This window comes from Corvus hawaiiensis, chromosome 5 (assembly GCF_020740725.1).
Source record: "Corvus hawaiiensis isolate bCorHaw1 chromosome 5, bCorHaw1.pri.cur, whole genome shotgun sequence".
Taxonomy (NCBI): Eukaryota; Metazoa; Chordata; class Aves; order Passeriformes; family Corvidae; genus Corvus; species Corvus hawaiiensis.
This window is the reverse complement of record NC_063217.1, coordinates 15,709,926-15,733,315: the sequence shown is the minus strand read 5'-3', so window position 1 is coordinate 15,733,315 and position 23,390 is coordinate 15,709,926. Positions and strand designations below refer to the sequence as shown.

The 23,390-nt window shown below is 40.4% G+C and overlaps 2 protein-coding genes across 9 annotated transcripts in view; one reads left to right on the top strand and one right to left on the bottom strand.

The window, feature by feature from the left end:
* The window catches only part of FBXL5 (F-box and leucine rich repeat protein 5), a 33,957-nt gene extending 19,641 nt beyond the window's left edge, over positions 1–14,316 (top strand). For all 3 annotated transcript variants that reach the window (XM_048303989.1, XM_048303988.1, XM_048303990.1), the window contains 5 exons: positions 302–450; positions 635–717; positions 2,415–3,137; positions 5,920–6,068; positions 13,667–14,316. In XM_048303989.1, the coding sequence (XP_048159946.1) occupies positions 302–450; positions 635–717; positions 2,415–3,137; positions 5,920–6,068; positions 13,667–13,743 (1,181 nt within the window). In that variant the 3' untranslated portion in view covers positions 13,744–14,316. The remainder of the gene's footprint in view (positions 1–301; positions 451–634; positions 718–2,414; positions 3,138–5,919; positions 6,069–13,666) is intronic.
* A 2,396-nt stretch (positions 14,317–16,712) lies between these two features.
* The window catches only part of LOC125326126 (complement C1q tumor necrosis factor-related protein 7), a 118,042-nt gene continuing 111,364 nt past the window's right edge, over positions 16,713–23,390 (bottom strand). For all 6 annotated transcript variants that reach the window (XM_048303980.1, XM_048303981.1, XM_048303982.1 and 3 more), the window contains 6 exons: positions 23,076–23,189; positions 21,498–21,632; positions 19,585–19,707; positions 18,915–18,973; positions 18,286–18,463; positions 16,713–17,292 (listed from right to left, as the gene is read on the bottom strand). In XM_048303980.1, the coding sequence (XP_048159937.1) occupies positions 17,104–17,292; positions 18,286–18,463; positions 18,915–18,973; positions 19,585–19,707; positions 21,498–21,632; positions 23,076–23,189 (798 nt within the window). In that variant the 3' untranslated portion in view covers positions 16,713–17,103. The remainder of the gene's footprint in view (positions 17,293–18,285; positions 18,464–18,914; positions 18,974–19,584; positions 19,708–21,497; positions 21,633–23,075; positions 23,190–23,390) is intronic.

The window sequence follows — 23,390 nt, the reverse complement described above, 5'->3', positions numbered from 1 at the left end:
TAGTTACAGGGATGTGTCTGGAGGTAAAGGCTAGGCTTCATCTCTTCAGAAAGTTTGAATCATCTTGCATCCACTCCTAGGCTTGACATAAAATTTGTCTTAAGCTGTTAAATCACAGATACATACATTTATATATACGTATATATATATATGAAATGCCCTGTGAGGTAGTATTTTGATACCTAAAACAAGTTGGTGGAAACAGCTGCCTGGGGCAGCCCTGTGCACTACATAATATGTAGTAAATATTTTTCCAAGTCCTTTAATGATTTTAAGTGTTTCTCTCTGGCTTTATTTGCAGAAGAAGCAGCTGAAGATTCACTTGCCATTAATATAGCACAAATGGAAAAACGTTTACTTCATGGCCTAATTCATCATGTCCTCCCGGTTGTAGGCTCCTCAGTGAAGACACTGGTATTGGCCTACAGTTCTGCAGTGTCCAGCAAAATGGTGTGTAATTTGAAACTTGCATTTAATAATTGTGGCTATGCAATCTTTAATTAATAACTGACGTGCTTGGGTAGTGTAAGTGGGTTGCAATCTAAAAGAGTATTAATTTGCAGGTTGTCTCTAGACACTGTGTGCAACCTTACTGACTTGTAACTTTACTGATTCTTTTCCTTTCTTTTTTCAGGTTAGACAGATCTTGGAGCTTTGCCCCAACTTGGAATATTTGGATCTCACTCAAACTGATGTTTCAGACTCTGTATTTGAAAGGTTAGATAATTGTTGTTTCCTTTAAATCCAGCTTTTTAAGTGGGGGGGGAAACATTCAAACATTTCTTAGTCCATTGCCAATAACGAAAGAAAGAGAACTCAGGTTGAGAACTCCCATGTGACTTATGACTAAGAACTAAACCAGAGTAACAAGTCATTGAAATACCAAATGAAACAGGTAACTTTGTAGTGGCCTTTTAAAATTCTCTGTCTTCACTATTGGATGCTTTTTACCTATCAGTGTGTAGCTATCCATAACAATAGTTGTGTTTTGCTGTGGTATTAACAACTTGTCCATAGATTTTTATGGAGTTGCTCAGTTAAGGAAGTTCCTTGGTCTGCTACAGCTGGTAGGGTGTGGAATACTGCTATTTCAGACACTCACATCAAGCAGTAGGCAAAGCTCTAAGGCTTAGGTATATTGACTGGATTCCTGAGTTTTACTGAGGCCTGCAGGAATGTCCTTGATGTCAGTGGGATGGTGTGTGGATGCAGAGCCTGCACCAATGGGTCCTACTGTGGTATTGAAACTCAGCAGGTATTTCAGTGTTCTGCATTTACATCATGTGGTGCTCTCAGGGAGTGTGAACACCGCAGAAAATCTTGCCAGCATGGATGCTGGTAGCAACACTCTCCAGCTTGTACAAGAAGTTTATTTGAAATAAAAGCTTTATAGAATTTCCAGGGCTCAGAAATGAATCTTTGTGAGATTTTGTCAGTATCTAGTAAAACTTACCTTATTTACCACTCCTCATATATCTGTATTTACAACACTCCAATTTGTAACTCAGAAAATGAGTTTGTCTTGCTCTAAATATAGATAATTACTTACAGAAAGTAAATGATGGTAACATTAACTATGGATAGGTAAAGATCAGTTAAATCCCTTATATACTTTTATAGGTAATAATGTAAAAATATTACTGTAGATAAAATTTCTATTTCACTTGAAAAAGATAAGACTGAGGGAGTAACCTCTTGTTAAAATGAAAAAGTTTGTTTTCTCATTAATGATGGAATAATTAATATTGTATGCAGGAGCTGTTTCAGGACTCCATCTAGAATTCCTGAGAGAAATAGGAAAGGACAGGAGGACATATGATCTAAGTACACTGGCATTTCAGTATGTGTAAACTGCTAAGCTTGAGAAGCTCAAAATACTAGAAATTACAACTCTTGCAATACTTCGAACTGAATATTGAATCTCAGATACATTTTTTGGGGGGGTGGGTGTGGGGGAAATTTGCTAGTTCAGTATTTTCAGCCTTTTGAGAAGTTAACCGTTTAGTAACTCAGATGTCTCTTGGTAGCTTCTGTTGAGTGTAATGCGGTTGCTTTTGAAAATGTTATGTATTTGGTGCTTGCAATCTGATCTATTATTAAAACATTTGTTCAGTTTATAGCAAAGTCGGATTTCTTTTAAGTCTCAGTATATGGAGAAATACAAATTGTTACTGATTCATGAATGATTTCACATTTCTCTAGACATGATTTTTCTAGGCATATATAGAGCACTTGGAGTATCAAATCTAATCTGTCTGGGGTAGCTTCTTTGAATATTATGTGAATTAATACTTGTGAATTTACTTGTGAAATGTTCTTTCATATATTTAGCCTTAACAGCTATTTCTGAGCAAAAACTTAAAAAACTGAACCACCAACAAACCAAACCACTTCTTTTTTTCCCCTGATTTCAGTTGGTGTTCGGTTGGGTATTGTCAAAATCTACGCCACCTTGATCTGTCTGGATGTGAAAAAATTACAGATGTGGCTATAGAGAGGATTTCCAGAGCACTGGGTATCATATCAACCCATCATAACAGAGGTGTTCTGAAAAGCTGCAGAAACAGGAACGCTAAGACTTTGTGGAAAAACAGAGAGATTACTCTGCAGTCCAACCAGAAATATAATTGTTTGCATGAAGTCAGCAATGAAAACCTCATTCAAGGAGGAGATGGTGAGCAGCACTGGACTAAACCTGATGGCTCAGAAAACTTCAATTCTGCTTATGTGTGGATGCTAGATGCAGATGATTTAGCTGACATTGAAGATGCTGCAGAGTGGAGACACAGAAATGTTGAAGGATTTTGTCTTATGGAACCAACATCCCATATTAATTGTTCTGCATCGTGCTACAGTAGACACATTTATGGATTAAGGACTAGAGGGTGGCAGCAGCACTGTGCTTCTACTGACTTGATTTACTGCGGTCACTCGTTTTGTTGTGCTGGGACAGGACTAAGAACTATTCGAGCACTTCCAGAGTCCTCTGCACTGTGTAAAAAACCAATAAGGACTAAGCAGTCAGAGAAAAAAGACTCTGTGTACTCTGGGAGTGAAAAAACAGATGAAGAGACTGCACGAGTTCTTCAGTTTCTCAGTCTGTCAGGCTGTTACCAGATAACAGACCGTGCTCTCAGGTGAGGAGATATTTTCAAGCTATTTTGCTGCAGGATGTTTTTTCTGGTTTTATTTGTTGGGCCATTCTGGAATGACTCTGCCTCATTTCAGTAGAAACATTTTTATTGAAGAAACTTTGGTAAGTTTTAAGTCGTCTTTGCTTCTTAGTTACAGTACTAGACTTGAAAACTTCTTCTAGCTTTTCTTTCAGAGATAACAGTAAAATCTTTTATATCTATCTTCTGAAGTATTATTGTGAATTTGTTGTTCCAGACAGTATTAATGCTTTTAGATTTGAGCTTTAGTGATTTCTTGTTAAGAAATTGTGTTGATTCACCAGTTTTTTCATAATGCCTGCCAATATGCTTGAAACTTTGTAAAACTGGAGTAGCATCTTGATTAACCTGTCTGGATAATGACATAATTTATGGACAGGCTGCCTCAATGGGCTGAGGCCAATTGTCTGTTCAATGAGATGAAGTGCCAGGTCCTGCCCTTGGGTGACAACAACCCCAGTGCTACAGGCTGGGGACAGAGTGGTTGGAAAGCTGCCTGGTGAAAAAGGACTTGGGGGTGTTGTTTGACAGTGACTGAACATGAGCCAGTGTGTGCCCAGGTGGCACCTGGCCTGTATCAGCAGTAGTGTGCCCAGCAGCACCAGGGCAGTTCTTGGGCCACGCCTCAAATCCTGTGTTCAATTTTGGGCCCCTCACTGCAAGAAAGACATTGAGGCAGTGGACTATACCCAGAGAAGGGCAATAGAGCTGGGGAAGGGTCTGGAACACAGGTCTGGAAAGGAGTGGCTGAGGGAGCTGGGCAGGCTCAGCCTGGAGAAAAGGAGGCTCAGGGGAGATCTTCCCACTCTTCAGCCCCCCTTTCAGGTGGTTTTATAGCCCAATGGGGGTCAGTCTCTTCCCTCATGTAACAGGAGGAAATGGCCTCAGGTTGCATCAGAGGATGTTTAGATTGGCCATTAGGAAAAATTTCTTCACTGAAAGGGTTTTCAAGCATTGGAAGAGGCTGCCATGGGAAGCGGCATACCTCGAGGTATTTAAAGGATGTGACACTTGGTGATGTGGTTTAGTGGTGGATTTGGCAGTGCTGGGTTAACGGTTGGATGTGATTATATCAAGTCTTCCGGCCCAAATGATTCTATGATGATTCTGTATGTGCAGAACAACATGTTAAATATGACCCCATATAACAGTTAAAGGAGGAGAAAAAAATGTTTGACTTGAACACTGAGATGGCTTCATGAGTTACAGAATTTTCTGTTTGCTATTTGCCACTGATACTTTGTATTGTCAGAAAAATGTAGTTACTACTTCATATGAAAATGGGATGAGGCTGAGGTACTTGCAGCCTCCTGCTCAGGTGTGCTGCAGCATTTAAGACTAATTAAAGCTTCTTGGAGTGGGAATACTTCATGCATACCTGTGCTCTTTGCTGTAGTAAACTGAGGAATAGTGTGAGGTGCTGCTGGCATTGATTTTTCTCTCCTGAGGTTTTGTCCCCGTTTGATGTTCACGTGTACCAGCTGTTCAGATGTCTCCTTTGGTTTTTCTGACACTTTAACTCACCAGTGTTACTGTTCCTTAGGGTGTGGTTCAGATATCTGGGCTTTGTGTATGTGCTTGTTTCTCTTGGATTGTTGCAGTGGACTTGTCCTGATGAGTTTTGTTAGGTGCTGATGAGGTTGTGCTGTGTGTATTTTATTTTAGTACTGGTTTGGTTTTGCATGACTCAGTAATGTGGGAGCAAAGGGAGATTTGGTCACTGAGCCATGGCAAGGGTTTAGTTGTGTTGTTGATTTCCCATTGGTGCTTTTTGGGTGAAAGTATTTAGGAGCTGAGAGTGTGTTGCAACAAGTGCTTCTTGTAGTCACAAGAGTACCTGGAGTCCCTGAGGAAAGGGAGTGAAACCCCCTAACAGAAACACATACCAGTTCATTTATTTCATAGAAGTTGTTACCTAATAGCTGGTTTTGTGGCCAGCAGTTCTACTTCTGCCTGCTGACAAGAGAAACTTGTACAGTGATGCTCTGAAGGCATCTTCAGTTTTATGTCCTGGCTTGAATCTGCAGTTTGGTGATTCAAGCCTGGTGGTTTTTTTCAGGCGAGTGAGCTTGTTTCTGCTTGAACTTGGGCTGGCTTCTCTGAGCTCACAGAGAAGCGAGCAGGGTCACATGGAGTAATTGCTCAGGTGCAGTACATCTGTGTGCCTGTTGCAGCAGCAGCCAAATTGTCTAGCACTCAGAAGAAAGCTGGAGAATTCCATCTGAATAATAAGATGGTGCGTTGACAGAGAGAAGCTCTGCTGTCAGTCCTAGGAAAACACAAATTTGGAGACCAAAGTAAGTTTAAGAAAAAAAAGAGTCAAACTTTGGGAAGCATAATGCACCAAACTTGGGAGTGTCATGTTTTAGCGTGAGATGAGGAATATATGTCACCTTGGAAGAGCTGCCAAAATCAGTGGTATTTTGAAGAATGGCTTTGTAGTTCTTTGAAATAGTTGGTCATCTCTGGTGTCATCTATAAAAAAGGTCGTTTCCCGCTTAAAGTCTGTCTACAGGAGTTGTTAGTTTATGTAGAAATCTGTTGATTTTCCAGGTCTCTTGGATGGCTTCAGGGGTGATCCCCCTTTAAAAGAGGGTCTGGAACTGCCAGGTTTAAAACTCCGTGGTTCGTTAGAGCTGTGTTTGTTGTATGAGGTGCAGTGGGTCTGTGACAGGGTGATGCAGTGGGGCGCTTGCCAGTGCCGCGCCGTGCGGGCTCCTAACGCGTCTCTTCTGTGTGTCCACAGGGCACTGACTCTGGGAGGAGGACTGCCGCATCTGGAATACCTGAACCTCTCGGGGTGTCTCACTGTAACTGGTGCAGGCCTGCAGGAGTTAGTTTCTGCATGCCCCTCTCTAAAAGATGAACACTTTTACTACTGTGACAACATTAACGGTAATGTCTTTTTATGAAGATGCGATGCTTTTCTGGGGAGTGATGTTCGGTGTAAGGATTTTTTGAAAAAAAAAAAAAAAACAAAAAACACCAAAACCACACGTTTTTTTAAATGTCTGTGCAGCACTGTTTCACAGATTAATTACAAAATGATAACTGTTAAATCAGGTTTTCCTCATTTTTTGGGGTTTTTTTTTGGCATGACACTACTACAGTTCTGTATTACATAGGAAAGCATTTTTAGTGCCTGTATCTCTTAACTTAGTTTAGCATAACTAATAGGGGTAGAAAGTAAGTCTCCGTATAGCTGCTAATACACACTTGTCCTGTTCCTATCTGCACTGTAAACCATGCAGTTGTATGTTTTCTGTATGGTCATAACCTCAGACAGAGGCTTCATTGGGTTGGTACCAAAGTAGGGATTTTTGGGAAACAAGTGATGTGTGTTTTGTCATGCAAACCTCCCCTATTGCACTAGTTTTGGTATAGGATATTTTTGATCCTACCATCACGTGTCCTTATGGAAAATATAATTCAGCTTTTTTTCTGGTTTTGCTTGAGTGAGTAACTTAGGGATGGATCTAAGTTGGAGAAGGATCTGGATAAATGCATAAGATCTGTTCATGGTGTGAGTCTTTTCAGTGTTTACCACACTGAAATTCAGTCTGTTATGTTAGGTCCAATAAGCATTCCTAGCATTAGAGATGGGAACCATAGTGTGACTTGTATTCCATGTGTGAATTTAAAACAGGTAAGTGTAACAGAAGGCAAGGGAAAAAAAGGATAATAACTGAGTTCAGAGGATTGTGCAAGCTAATTGTGTGTAAAACAAAATTGTATTACCTGGAAGTTTGTGGTGTCCAGCTGAATAATTTGCATCCGTATTGAGGTGCAGCTCCAGCCTGGGTACCAGCTGCCAGAGCTTTGGTACTGCAAGTAAATATGTACTGATACTTGGATATCAATCCATTGAAATTGATAAAAGATGGTGCGCTTGGATTGGATTATAATATTAGAAGTGAAAGTATTAAGTCATATTTTGTTTCTATAATTTTTGCACTTTATTGACGCTTTTTTTTTTCTTTTGAGACATTTGCTTTTTGTTACTTCCTTCCATTCCATCTGGACTACAGCATTTAAAAAGCTATTTTCTGTTGTCTTTCATTTCCACCTGAAAATTTTAAGGTTCTCTTTTTAAAATCCTTCACTGACTCTTACCTGCATTTTATTGAGTTTTAAAGATGTCTTCAAAGACCAGTTAGAAGCCTTTTCCTTTTACGTCTGATTGCTTGCAAGATCCTCTGCTTATACTTCTGTCTGTAATACTAGACATAATTTGTCCTCAGACATTTCTGGTTTTCATTTTGTCCCTATAAAATACACCATAAGGTCTTTGTATTAGTTTACAATGCCCAAAGCTGTGTGTGAGTCCATCACTTTAAAGCTTGGCTGTTCCATAGTATTCTCAAGAGATTATTTAAACAGAATATTTTTGAATTATTCTGTAAAGTTGTCTGATCCTCTTCCTGTTTATTTCCTTCCTTCTACTGCCTGCTGGTTCTGCTTGGTTCTCTAAAGCATCATGCATGCCTTTGGATCAACAGCTACTCCAGTAGAGAGAAATGCACAGGACAGTGAGGCTGTAATGGTCTGACTTCTTACATATGTTGAGAAATAGTGTCATCTCAGAAGTTATGGCTTTATGGAAAATAGCCTTTATAAATTAATCCCCTGCAGTTTTATCTGGATTTCGTTCCTTATATTTTCAAACTTCATTGTAATAGGGCTATTCAGTGTGAAACTGATGCCTTATCCCATTCTGTGGGCAGCAGGATTCCTACAACAGCTGTTTGTTTCTGTATCATTTGGCATTTCTAAAGTAACTAGGGAAAGCAATAGCTGTTTCATTTAAACCAATCCATATCTGAAGCCATTTTTAGATTGTATTACTAACTGCTGTACAAAGCTTACTGATCTGTTAGCATGTACAAAATAATATCATAATTCTCTTTGCCCACCAGCTTATCAGTGATTGTTTTCAGGGAAGTAGGTGTATTTTGGGATCAGAGGTTGGAAAACTTACCGGTCTTGCAGAAAAAGAAATGGAGCCAACAGCATGGAATTTAGCCATCCATGAATAATAAAGATACAACTTTGTCATCTGCTAGGAATAGGGGGCTTTACTTTTACCTGTGGTTTATTTTCAGATTTATTTTTTTTTTCTATAAACACTGAGCCTGATGGGACTGTTCACACACAAGCCAGCTTCATTGGAATTTCTTTGTGGAGGGCTTGATGCATGTGTTGCACAACATAGGTAGGCACGCTGGTTGCAGTTTTTATGTTTTCAACAGCTGCTGTTCTGTCTTTTTAGTAGAGCAAGACTAGAAAGGTGTAGAGCAGCTGTGGTGAGGTAGTTGGGTCTGAATCTGACTGCTATTGCACACCAGTAACATGGTACAGTTTTTATGGCCAGAAACCATGAATTTGCACATACTTCAGATCTATTTTCTGTTTGTTTACTGTTAGTTCGACTTCAGTTTTGGGTTTGCATACTTAGGATCTCTTCTGTTTTTCACAATGCTGGAGTTAGATAACCTTCAACTGCAGCTGAAAACAAATCTGTCAATATGCATCCCTTCTAATGGCTGATGTAATTTGTCTAGAACAAATTTGGTTGTGGATCACACTGAACTCAGCAAGAAGAGTTTAATGTTCGAGTTACATCTTGCCACTGAGTTCTTGTTTTCCTAAGGCTGTTTTGACCAGCTGTGTCCATTCTTCTGACTGTATTCTTAGTTTCAAAGCCTGGAGTGCTTTCAGCTTTGGGATTAGAAAAATGGGGCTCCGTAATTTCTGCAGCAGTAGCTCTTTGCAGCATTTAAGTATGATTCAGTTTCTAGTTTGTTTTTTTTAATTATGTAGTCCTCAGGTGCTGTAATTAAAGAAATAGGGCATTAATGAAATAAAGTTGTGATTCTAATGATTCAGTCTTCTGGCATTTAGAGTCCCACTGGTCATAGTTGATCTGTCTTTCAGCAGTGGAGCCAAGACTTTGCAAGTTCTTTTAAGATGTGTGGACTACTGCATGCAGACTTACGTGGGAACACGGTGTTCTAAGAGTTAGGTCTCAGTCTAAATTCTACAGATTACCAATGTACTCACAAATCTCTGAAAGGATATGGTATGATGGTGGCAGCCAGTTGCCCTGGCAGGAGTGGTTCTTTTACCATAGTCTTGGTCTGTGTTGTCATGTATTCTTGGTGGAATGCCAAACTTCTTCCTAGGGAATTTTGACTAATTTTTGTTCTGCTAGTACACGTAACAAAATGGAGTAATCAAATAGCTCTGCTCCTCTCTTACAGTACCAAACGTGTTTATACATTCACCACAAGTAAACAGACCTCACCTCTATTCTGAGTCCACTAAGCATCTGAGTAATCAGATATGCATGTAAAGAGCATTACAATAATCCAGTTTAGAAGTAACTAAATCAGTAACATAGACTGTGGCAGGTTAGATGAGAATCTGATTAACTTTGCTTTCCCAGGTGAACCCAAAACACATTTCATTTAGCACTTCACTGGTAGCACTTACTAAGCCTTCACAGTCAGAGGGACCCTTGTGAAATACAGTTCTCTGGATGATCCACTGCATGTGCTGTTCCTTCCCCACACTTCTGTCACATGTTGTTTTAAAAGGCTACATTTTGGGCTCCTTGTTAAGTCCAGCAGTGATGGTAACTGGCTCATCATCCCTGTCAAGATGTCTTATTACAGGAGCCAGAACCTGACACTGCAAACAGCCACTGGTTTCTTGCTCTACCTGCCCATCAAAACTGTCAAAGTTCAGTCAAAATCATCAGCTGGTCCTCAAAACACGTGCAGTGTGTGGAATTGCTGTGTGGAGCAGTGTCCTCGTAGATACACAGTGCATTGCTAACTGGGCTGTGCCAAAAGCAGTAGTGGGCAAAATGCAAATGAGAGATAGTGGAACAGGTTGCCCAGAAAGGTTGTGCAAGACCTATCCCTGGATGCATTTGGCTTCAGGCTGAAAGGCACGCTGAGCAACCTAGCTGAAGATGTCCCTGATTATTGCAAGGGGGTTGGAACAAGATGACCTTTAAAGGTCCTTTCCAACCCAAACCATTCTGTGATTCATCCTCACTGTTAGGTTGAAATGATCATCACACTGGACAATATGAAAGTTATGCAGTTGACCAGATGGCTTAACCTAATGCATCAGTGAGGTGAGAGGAATTGGAGACCTTGTATAGAGATTCCAAAGGAAACAGAAGACAGTGTTTTTTGGCAAGATTAAAGAGGCCATTTGAACTTAGAGAGAATTCAAAACCAAAGTCTAGTCCAAATGAGGTCAATAGCAAAGACTGGGGAGGTCAGAGGTTACGAAGCCAAAGAGGTGTAGCCAAAGGTCAGTGGTAGTAAATAAAGTCAGGGAAACAAACCCAGCATTTGAATTTTGCTGTCTGTATCAAATGTAAAAAAGAACAAACTAAGGAGCACTAGGGCTTTTATAGAGGAGATAAATGACCTGTGATGGAGGAGATCAACTGACAGCCTTCCTGTTAAAACAACCATTAATGACACTTACTACCTTGTTATAATAAGAGCATAAAATACCCTCCAGATTATGGGAATTACCTGTATATGCTAAGAAAGAATACAGGGGAGGGCAGATTTCAGAAGATGTGCTTGAACCCTGAATATTTCATTTTATCAGAATTCTTTATCACAGGCTATAAATGAAAGTTAGTGATGGTGTGAGGATTAGACATGGGGCAAGAAATGCAGTGTGGGAAGAAGGGTGAAATTTCACTGTCGTATGCTTAATGTCATTTGTAAGTCAGTGCCTAATAAATTGGGAAATGAACATATAAGCTTTTCAGATGATCCAATTTACTCAGAAATATCCAAGTTTTTGGGATCTTAAGTTGCTGGAAGAGTGGTTTAAATTTAAAAACTGAAAGCTAACTAAAGGATAGGAAGAAAGGGAAGGGCTTAATGGTCACTGTTCAGGGGAGGAACCTGAGGGGTGACAGCTTTCTCCCTGTTCCCCTCCCAAGAGTTATGTGGTGAGATCAGTCTTACTCAGCATTTCCCTTGTGTTGTGGTGTAAGAAATGCACACAGTAATTTCCAAGTTTTTGAGTGCTGCTGTGTGGTCTTCAAGTAATGATACTGATGCTGATGATTTCCAGAAGGACTGCTAAGAAGCCTCACTACAGCCGTTATGTGTGGTTAAAGGTCTGGGTGGTTGGGAATGATCAAACTGTGATTTTATGAAACTGAATTCAGAGCTGGCAGTTGCAGTGTGGAGATAATGATTTCAGAGAGCTGTTGGTGCTAATTCTGAGATCTTTCCTATTTGCAGCAGCAGCCAAAAAAGCCACCAATGTTACCATCGTCAGGGTGGTGAGAGCAAGATAGAGGGTGCTGTGCATGGTCCTGGAAGCCTTGGGGCACTCACTTGTGGAGCACTGCATGCGGGTTTGGTCTCCCCATCCTGAGGAGAGTATGTAACGGACTTACAGAAGATACAGAAGAGGCCTACTAAAAAGTTAGGGAACTGAACACAAAAGGCTGGAATGTTTCAATCTGGGAATGAGATGGCTGAAAAGGGCATGACTGTTTACAGAACTGGGAAAGCAGTAGATGAGGCGAATGTGCAGTGATAATTCTCCAAATTTTGCAGTATTAGAGTTCATGGGCATTGGATGAAGCTGTAGGTGATTTAAAGCAGTTGCACAGTGTAGTGAGCTTCTGGAACTTGGTCCTGTGGGGAATTGTGGAAGGAGTTAGTGTCAAGAGGTTTAGAAAGAGGTTAAAAAACCCACATGCACAACTGAGCCGTAAACAAATACTGAAGGAAATGGATTTCAGTGTCCCTGCTGCAGTAGTTGGGGTTGCTGGAAAACCACAAAAGGTGTGCATGATAGGTTTATATCACGTCCCTAGATAACATTTGCTGTTGCCAGTGGTGAAGGTAGTGCTAGATGGAGCATTGGTCGGACCTAGAAGTCTGTATGTTCCAGTTAGGAGCATGAGGAATAGCATCCTTAAAATGAGCAAGAAAAGGATGGAAAACAATACTGAATTATACTGAGTATTCCGTTCCTTGGGATGCTGTGGTTCTGTACATTTTGTCAACAAGCAGTTTGCTAGAAATGTGACAGTTGCTTCAGAATCGCTGCTGTGCTGCGTAGCTGTGGCAATGCTGGGGAAGGTCAGCTACGACTTGGAAAATGCTGCTGCACAGAACATGCTCTGCTAAACCAGCTGTTCAGAAGCACCGAGTCTCCTTTCTAAAGGACTTACGAAGAAGCTTTCAAACTCTAGCTCGTAAGTGACGTGGAGGATCAAAATTTAGTTCAGGTGAATGAAAAGATTTGAAAAGGAAAATGAGTTTATTGACCAATGAAAAGTTCACTGTACTGTAACTGTTGTCCTTCATTATAGTTTTAGGTTTGTTTTATTCAGTCTTATGCATCTTAACTTAATTACAGTGTAGAGTATTGCTTACTGGTATGTGGCATGAAGTAGGAAGCTGGTTTTAAGACACCAGGTTCTTGGAAATTAATTGAATTATGACTTTACTGTTGAAGGGGGGAAAAAAAAGCCAGACATGGGCATGGTGCCCTAGTTCATTACAAGATTTTGTTGGTATTTCTAAATACATTAAAAACACCTGAAATACTTGTTGTTTCTTATACAAATGGGGAACATTTGTGTTGTCCTGGTTAGGTCTTTACCAGCTTGAGTTGGCTCGGCAACCCACTTCCAGTTTCTGTTGGGTGCCAGAGGTCAGCCAACCTGAGTGTAAACGTTTCTCAAAGCAGGCATATGGCTGCAGGAAATAAAATCCTGTTTGAATAAATACAATAATTTCTTATCTCATGGTCACTTTAACATTTTAAATGAAAGGGGTAAGTGAAGGTAAGTGGAGGTGGGTCAAGTTACAGTGTTGGTTTGTACTGTCTGTGCCTGCAACTCGTTCTTTCTTTCTGAATGGCTCATTTTTAGCCTTACAGCTTCTGATGACTGCAGCGATACTAAGGTGATTCTCTCTTTAGTTTTCGAATTTCCAGTCAAGAGTATGTGAGAGTCTGGCCAACGATGAAGGTGTTCAGGGAGAAAAAAAGAACCTTCCAGACTAAAAAACTGTTTCTATTATCATAGACATAGTTTTAGAGGTTATGGTTTCTTTGGTTATGCCACGATGTCATCATCTGAATTTAAAAAATGGGAATTAAAAATGCATTGTCAAAAACGCTCAGTTCTGAAAGCTGACTGTGACAAGCTTAAAGTTGCTCTTTTAGTGTTGCTCATGGTACTTCTGTGTCATTTTAGATGTGTTATCTTCATGGGACTAAGCTATGGAGCAAAAATTTCTTGAAAAATACCTGTTCCAAGTGAGGTTTTTACACCGTGATAGTACTGGCAGCGTTTCGGACTTCACGGTGCTGAATGAAGTGTGGTGCATTGTAAAAAATGAGACATTTTTGAATCACCAGGTTATGAGAATTATGAATCTAAGTAAGTGGCCTTTTCTTCTTTTCACATTTCTTTTGTTTTTGTGCAGGTCCTCATGCTGAAACCGCCAGTGGATGCCAGAATTTGCAGTGTGGTTTTCGGGCCTGCTGCCGCTCTGGCGAATGACCGCTGACTTCTGATCTTTCAGTCTACTTCATTTAGCTGAGCAGGCTTCCTCTCATGCACTTTACTTACAGTTCGCATCTTGTGTTAACAATCCTTGGAGTGAGACTTGTTATACTAGCCTGACCCTGCCCACAACTTCAAAATCTTAATTATGAGTGTACTGTACAGTGTTGTAACAATCTCACAACCTCATTTGGCTTGAAGGGTGTTGGGTTTTATTTTACATAATTTGGGGAAGATGGGAAAATCTTCAGATTTTTTTAATGCCACTTTATTCAAATTTTGGCACTTAAATATACTTTACTGAATTATTTTGTGTTAGGTGACTTTCTTTTTTTAATTTTGAATCCGTAAGTACAATATAAACCTCTGCAGAGAATTTGAATTGTATCGTTTGCATTTGGGTAACAATTATACATCTTTAGGATCCTTTTTTCTTCCCCTTTCTTCTCATCCTGAAGTCGTTCTTTATATTGCAAAATTAGGGAAATTGCCACCTTCCTTTTGCATTTGGTTTTGTATTTGGGCTTGAAAGACGTACTCAAATAAAACATTCCCACCAATAAAAAAGTGTATGCAGCAGTTGAATATCTATGCTTTTAAGGTATAAAGTGCCATGCCAGAAGGCTGCAGAGGTTGGGGTGGGTGGGTGTTGTCATGGTTACAGAGCTGTAACTGTCCAGTATGTGTGGGGCTTTTGGTTTGTTTTTATGGTTCCCATAACTGTGCTAAGTTGCATTTTTGAAACAGCTTCCAAGAAAGTCAGGTTTCATTCATCTGAACTACATGAAAGACAGCAATGCATTTCCCCCCTTGCTTTGATAGTTAAAAAGATTCCTCTCTGGACAGTAGAGACTGGCAGGGAGCAGAGAATAATGTGATGAGTGAAACGTGTGCTAGGAAGAGAGGAGTCGTATATGAGTAGTGTGTGTGCACTGTGTGAGGGATGAGTAACGTAGCTCAGGGCAAGTTGTAAAGTTCAATGGCCACCTGCTCATGAGTGGCACAGTTGCAGGCTGTTTTTTTTCTCCAGCAGAGGAGGGGCAGGTGGCTGCTTTTCTAGAACGCAGACAGGTTTTTCTTTTCTCCTGCCTAATTTTTAGGACTTACAATACAGAAAGTAATTTTTACCTGTTTTCCTAATTGGATAAATTTTTTTGAGTAGTATTTATTTAGAACAGCAGTCATGGTGACATAGTAGCTTTCAAGATTCTCGGTGTCTGGGAAGTTGGTGTGCAGGCAGAGCTGGAGATTACAATAAACTGCAAGTTTTGGCACCATCTTGGTCACACTAAACTGAAGAGTAAAGTAAGAAAACACTAGTGAGTTTAGACTTACTGTGGAGTCAGCTGGTGGTGGTTAACACTGACTGTGGGCCAGAAGCAGAATGTTCAGTGCTCAGTTGAAGCCTACAGAAGGACACCACTGATCCAGCAACTTACCTTCAGGGAAGCTGCATTGACTGTGCCCAAAGGTTGATGGATCGCCATTTTTGTGAGGCTGGCTGAGACTGTTGGTAACAATGTACGCAGTGGGCTTGCTTGTATCTATTTCCAGAACTTTCCTTCTGAGGCTGGCAAGGTGCAGCCAGAGGCGCTTCTACTGACTGCTGGGTGGTATTTTCTGTGCAGACTGGTAGAGACACAACTGAGGATGGAAAGAGCTGCAGGTACACTGTGGACTAAACCTGGGAGATGTCATCACTGTTCAGCCAAGCATTATGTGATGACAGTGTACTTTCTAGTGGGGTCTGTAGAAGGGGAGGGAACCTGTGGCAGCAGCCCCTGACTCTCAACTAGTCCATGAGTGCTGAGAGCTGGCCAACACTATAGTGAGGCCACTCATGATCATCTTCGAAAGGTCATGGAGATCAGGAGAGGTGGCTGAGGACTGCAAGAAAGCAAATGCCACCCTGGTCTTCAAAGGAGAATTCAGGGAATGACTGGCCAGTCAGCATCACCCCTATCCCTGAAAGGTAATGGAGTATCTCACTCTGGAGGCCATCTCTATTTGCATGGATGACAAAGGGATCAGGAATAGTCAGGATGGATTCACTGTTTGACCAACCCTCTTTCCCTCTATGTTGAAACAACTACCTGGCCAGATGAGGGGAGAGCAGTGGATACTGTCAACCCCAACTTCAGCAAAGCTTTCAACACTGTATCCCACACCGTCCTTACGGGCAAACTCAGAAGTGTGGGTTGGATGAGTGGACAGTGAGGTGAATTGAGAACTGGCTGAACAGCAGATCCTAGAAGGCTGCCTCTCATTAGCGGTGTCCCCCAGGGTTCAATATTGGGCTCACTTATTATTTAACTTACTCATCAGTGACTGAGATGAAGGCCCAGATGCCTCCTCAGCAAGTTCACTGACAACACAAAGCTGAGAGGAGTTCTGGGCTGATCCCCCTGAGTGCTGTGCAGCCCTTCAGAAGGACCTGGGCAGGTTGGAGAGATAGTAGAAAGGAACCATCTGAAATTCAACAAAAGCAAGTGCAGGGTCCTGATGAATGCTCTTCCTAAGCTCAACCCACTGTCATTTTTATTTGGAAGAGTTTGATTAGCAAGATAACAGCAGGAAAAGGATATGTATTTATATCAGTATTAATAGCACAACTACTTACATACTAATAAGTGAATTTGATTTTTAGTAAATATTCTTTTGATAATCTTTTACTTGCAAGTGTGCTAACTTGCAGACAAGTATTTCCTACTCCTAGGTAATTTAATCAAATTCTTCTATAAAAGGAATGAGCTTCTGCTTAAGGTTTGGTATAAATATTTATTAAATCTTTCATCTTTAAATTCTTAAGAAAATTTCTTACACCTCTAAATGGTGCTGGCATTATACAGATATAAAATACAGAGTAGGATATGAAGCAGCCTCTTAAAAATTGAAGTATGGCCTTTACTGATGGCTCTTTGGTACATGAAATTTATTCATAGATAAAAATTCAGAAACTGAGGTAGAGGAAATTTTTTTTATTTACAAGTGTGTTTGAAGAGGAAGAAGGGCTGTAGATAAACTGACTAGCTAAAAATACTCTTGAAGAGGTGCCAAGGAAACATTTTACTCTGCACTGTCACTTATATGTGGGCATGTGTAATGCTTTTAAGAGTGTGAGGTTCCACAGGGAGCTATAAAAGACTATATAAAAATCACCTATTAGTACTGGAAATTTAAGCTGTCTGTCTCTTCCTTAGCAGTAATTAGTATCTTCAGTGGTTTTAGGGCAAATAAAGCTACGAAAAATCATGTTCTCATTTGATTTTTAAACACTTGGAATAGTTCAGCAGTAAGAGAAATCTTATATTTACAACTATATAAGCAAAATTCTTGCAGGATTCTGACTGGTCTATACTACCTATTTCGCACAAGTGAAGCAACATAAATCCATATAGAGAGAACATTTTGGGGATAAGCGTGAACATACACAGCTAGAGCAAATTCAACGTTGGAAACATCAATGGTGTGAACTCCCGTGCTGTGTACAGCTTCTATTAAAGGTCTCACTTCAGAATATGGCATATGAATAGGAAAGCCAGAGACCTGGGAAAAAGAAAGAGGAAAAAAAATATGTAAGAAGAAAAGGTGAAGGCACCTGAATAAATACATAGTTTAAAAAAGTTTACATGCTGAGTAAAACAGATTATCTTCTCTATTGCCAGCCTGAGGAGATGCAATAGAAGAAACTATGTTTGTATTTTGATAACACCTCCCTCTTTCACACACTCCAGGCAAGCTTCTGACATTTTTCCTCTTTAATTTGGTTTAAGCTCAAAGTGAAGTTATTTAGAATCTGCTAGAATAAAGTTACATTAATAAACACACAGCAGAACTTCATTGCTTTTTTGTCTTGTGGTGGTTTTAAGTCACTGTGTTCTCCTGGCTGGGGACTTGAGCAAATGTCTCCTGCCCAACAGAACTGAAACCTCAACTCATTTTGGGGCTGGCCAGAGTTGCCAGTACTGCCACAGGTGTTCCATGTGGGAAACAGAAGGCCCTTCCAACAGCCTGGAGGAAGAATGCACCAGGCACATCAGTGGCTGCAGTAAACACATCAGTCAATTCTCTTCTGTCTTTAGAGAGTGAAGACTGAAGAAAAGCATATTGTGTGGGTTCCTGGAAGTAGACTGTGTGTAGCACTACTCAGCACCAGTACCAGGTTCGTACTGACCCTGAGAGCTGCTGCACCAATCAGCCCCATAGCAGCTGCTGCTGGGAGACTGCACTCGTGTATGTACTGGCAGTAGTGGCTATTGTGCAGCAATAAAACAACACTGCACCCAATTAACTTTACATTCTTATGTTCAGCAGAAACTTTTTATCTTCAACATTACAAATGAAATAAACCAGATCATCACTGCTTCACTCTATAAATATTACAATGGTTTATCTTTGGTATAAAATCTCTTGTGAATTTTGATAGTAGAAGAAATAACCAGCCTAGGACACTCTTCTATACCATGGAGTGGCAATACTAAATCCTAGGGATTTCACTTCTTGCTTCTATGCACAAGCCATTTATGTTCACAGGTGTACCCTGTAATCTCCCAGCTGTTTCTGCAGCTCTGCCTGATGGTCATTTTCTACATCTTTGCCTTGGTTTTGTTCCAGCAGCGGCAAAAAGTTACGGAGGGTGGAGGTGCAGTATCTGTTCCAACGTGTTGGGCGCATTGGTCTCCATTCCATAATCTTATCTTTTAATATTTTTTCAATCCTGCAATAAGATAAGACTGGTTATTACAATTCTAGTATTGGATATCTGAACTAATCTCCCTTGGCAGACAGTACAGATTCTGAGAACCTCGGTTAAACTTACTGCTCACTAAAAGTGCAGAGAAGCCAACAAAGCTGTGTAGTAATGTCTGCATTGTCAGTGCCTGCATGGAAGGCCATGGGCTTACAATCCTCTTTTAGTTTACACTCTCTCCTCTCATCCCCCCCACACCATTTTGCTTTTTGGGAAATGGTAGAGCAATGATTGATTAGTTCTTTCTATCTCGCAATCTCTATTGAAGAAAGACAATTTTAAAAAGCCCTGAAACAATAGCTTCTGATTTTTTGGGCCGTTCTCCTGGCATTCAGAGCAGGTTTTTAGGTCTAGGCATGACTACCTAGGATTGCTTTGGTATCGGCACTGATGGCACTTGTTTTGGAGGTAGAAGTACCTGCTCTGTAGTTCCAGTGCAGCTGCCATATCCGAATGCTCGTAAGTTAATTCTTCAGGCTAGCAATAAATAAAACAAATATTAAAACATGCAATCTCTTCTAGACATATAACAATGTAACTTCAGGAGTTTCTGCCTTGATGATGCTCACAGGAATTTACAATTATGCTAAAATAATATATTCCTTAATAGAGACATGATAAAAGTTTAACGAGATATTTGTGTGTAATGCTGGGGGTTTTTTCCCCCAGTAAATTTCAACTGCTTACACCTTTGATAACTGTACAGAAATTTATGGCCTTTTACTTAGGATGTTCATACAGCTTGAAAAAATGCCTTCTTAGCCATGAGACAAAAGTCGACATTTTCTTTATAATACCAAGCTCCTACTTGAGATACATTTTTGTTAAAGATACGTCCCATTTACTTCACTGTTGTCCTGAGATCTTACATAGACAGAGGGCAAAAGCATTAATTCTGTATAAAATCAGCTTTTTGCAGTACTCCTGCTTTCATTTTTTTAAAGGAGGAAGTGGGAAATCTTTTTTAAAAACCAGTGCTATTACATAAATATACTTAAGAACTCCAAGGAACTTAGTATCTGCTTCTTTCTACCAAGTCTGTGATGTCTCAACCCCTCAAATTGAGTTGGCAATAGATCCATCAATACCTGAATGCTGCGGAGACCAGGGAATGGCAAACTTCTTGAAAAGAAAGGCTTCCAATGTTTTGGTTTGCTGATATCAAAATTTATCCTTCCTGGGGAATCATATTCTTGCACATTAAACCAAATCTACAGGAAAGCAAAGCTGGTTTAGCTGTCAGCATATAATCACACCTACAGAACACATTCCACTTACATAGCAATAAAATACTATATAATGTTAACCTCCTGTAGCAATTCTTTCTCCTGTTCTGAGCTGCATTTCTACCCCTCTGGACTGCTGCACAAGTCTTTTCTGAATTCTGATTAAATTCTTCCAAAAGCCCAGCCCAGTGCAGCTGTGGCTGTGATGCCTGGTAGCTGCTGCACCCTGGCGCCACTGCTCTTTTAAGTGTATCTTGCAGAATACAAGCAGAGATTGCAGACACACAAGACACAGCTCCTGTGTAGATTTTGTCAGCAGGTGGAACCCATATCTCACACTCTCCTTCTTTACAGACATTCATTTTGGCCTCTGCTCTTAGTCTGGAGCGTGCAAGCACTGTAGCATTCTTGTTCAAACAACCTTTAAATGACTATTGCTAAGGCTGCAAAATGTACCAGCAATTACTATGTAAATGTGCTAATCATGTGTGCGACCCTTTGTAACTGAGGTTCTGCGTAGATGCTTCCAGGACAGCTGGTTCTGCCCCAGTTGGATGTGAAGTGGTGTGGCTGTGGTGCATGCAGCACACCTGCTCAGTCTCACTGAGACTGGAATTAGTTGCCTTGAAAGATACTGTGCTCTGCAGTTCAAGTCAGTGCTCAAGTCCTTAGTTGCTTCTTCCAGCAATTAACAATCGAGTTACAGTTTTCTTAACTGTAGGTTTAGTACTGCTTAAAAAACCCCCAACCAAACAACTCTGCCACTCCTCAAAATGCTTTTAGTGAAAGAACTGACTACTTTTAAAATAAATGTGCTTTAGAATATTAAATTCTCATCTAAAGTCATGATCTGTGTTTTGAATAGAACATAGAAAATTAAGTAACAAAACTCATAATGTGTGGCATTCCAAAAAACTGAGGAGCAAACTTTTAAACTCAACTTCCAGCTTCCATTCAAATAAACCCTAGGGTTCTTTTTGTAAGTTTGCCCTGTTTCCTCATTTTCAGACTTTCACACATCTTTCTACCTCATTATCATGTCCCTATTTGTGTCCCCAGAACATGTGAGATCGGGCTTCCAACCGAGTCAGGGAATGCTGCTGGCAGGACAGTTCCCAGGGTTTCTGCTCCTCCCAGCACAGGCTCAGCTCCCAGTCTGTGGCCTCTCCTTCACCTGCCCAGAGCAGCACAGCTCTTACAATCTCTCCCCCCACTATCTCGGAGAGTTTACAGCCACACAATGAATAATATATCATGAACATGCACTAGTATTACCTGTGTATTTGCAAATAAATGGGAAGACTTGATGCCAGGCAGAAAACCTGTATTGTTTTTGTGCCCTGAGGTGCCAGCTCTGTGTTGTGCACATTGATCCATTCAGGCTGTGCCCAGTGTCACATGGGCAACTTAAGTGACTCCTTTATACTTTGTTTCTTATTTTTCAGTCACATTTCACCTACAAACTATTATCTTTGGGGAATGACTACTCCTCAACTAAGCAGCTCTAATCTTAGGCCATCCACTCTGGGAAGTATGTAAGTAAAACTCAGTAATGAAAAATATTAACAGATCTCTTGATCCACCTAAATGCTGATTAAAAAATCTTTATTTTAAGTATCTAAAGCAGCTGAAAAACCTACTTAAGATTGAATAATGCTAATAAATGATAGCCTAAATATAGTTACAATGATGAACAAATGATGCCAAAGGTTAAAAAAAAATCAAGTTATTGACCCTTACATGTATAGAAATGTGACAAGACTGGGCACACTTACATTATCACAGCTGATCAGACAGTACACATTTTGTAAGGGGCAGAAAGTATCATACTGCCCATAAAAACATCCAGTACTGGGATTCCAAATTACATACTGACTTTGTTCCAAAGTTAATACATATGCAGTTGGTCCCTAGGAAAGAAAAAAATAAAGAATGTGAAAGATGTTTGAAAACTGGTTACAAGGACAATATGCTTTGTGTTCTTTGGAATACTAAATTTTTACAATTGAAATTGATAGTGGTTTTTAGGGCAAACTGCTTGGAAGAATTTACAGGTTCATTACAGTTCAACACTTACATAATAATGTGGCAGAGAAATGTCAGACATACAGAGCTCTGAGCTATTCTTAACATACAGATTCTGAAAGTTGTCTTGTTTCAGCTACAAACAGATGTGAAATTCCACATACAGGAATGTTTACCAGATGCTGCTTCAGTACCAACACATCCTACTTGGCTACTGCCACAGCTCTCATCCATGGGCAATCTCCGAACTGAAGGACTTGGGCAGCGCACTCTGTGCCTCAGCCATCAGCCTTCCTCACAGGCATGTAAGGAATTTCCCAGCTCTCTACATTCTCTGCCAGGAATCCCTAAACTGCTCTTCCATGTTCTTGTCAACTCCTATATTGTTAAGGTATCTTGAAATACCTGGAATAAATCTCCTCCTTACAAAATGCTTTATTAATGACTAGCATCTCCATCAGACTTTGAGGGGAAGGAATGTATCTGAGTACCTGTTCCTGTCACTGCAGTATCTCAGAATGTGCTTAAAAAACCAGCTTGGACAGAAATTTTTACCAAAATTCTCTGCAGCAAAACTTTCACATGTACATAGAAATTTGCATTGTAAACAGTTACCACCTTTTTGAAAAGAGCAGTATTGGTTACTTGGAAATCTGAGTGCTTCCCTGAGAACAAAGGCATCTCCCAAGGGGCAAAACAACCTCAGTGTTTCAGTTCTGGGCCAGTCTGAGACAAACTGCTGCCACAGTGGCTCCCAGCAGCCCAAGGCAGAGCAGACACTGCCTGCATTACAGTGGGCAGAGGGAGAGGGACTTGTCCAGCCTGAACCAATCTATCTTTGCTATTGCTGCAGCTCTGCCATCAGCCAGAGAGAGAATCAGCATATGTGTGTGACCATTAACAATCCCTGGCCTGCCCCTAGCCCTCTCCTATAATCTCTGAACCTGTACCAAATCCCACACAAACTCTCTCACAGTCCTTGTATCCATGACTGAGCCACTATGAAGGGACTGTCTCCATCAATTTGTCCTGGATGCACCATTTATACAAGCCAAAATCAAATCAAGGGTTACAGATATTTGGTATATTATGATGACAACTACTACGAGTTTAAGCATGGAAACAGAGGTCCAGGAAAAAACCCAGACATATACTAAAATACACTTTCAATTTTTTATTTGCTTCTCTAAAAAAATCAGTTCTCAGCACCAATGTTTAGATAATATCCTGGAAAAACATCCCAGCAATAAACAACTATCCATTGCTGGGGGCCAAAGACTTCACAGAATAAAAGTTAATACTTAGGCCAAATGAAAGAATCTTCTTACCTCAGGAATAGCATTTCCAATGATAAGCCAGGCTTTTTTCCCCATACCAAGAAAATAATTACACAAGAGCACGGCGTGTTCTTCCTCATCTCCCGCCAGAAGATAAAGAAATTGCTAATTGAGGTATTAAGTAAAAAAAAAAAAAAAAAAGGTCTTTCTAAGCAGTTACCAACTTACAACATTTGATAATGTTTCTTAACACATCTGAAGCAAGGAGTCCTCTCAGATCTTTGCAACTGATCTTTACTGTTTATTGGTCACTGCTTCAACACACAGGATGAAGAGTTAATGGTGTGAGAACCCATGAGACCTGAG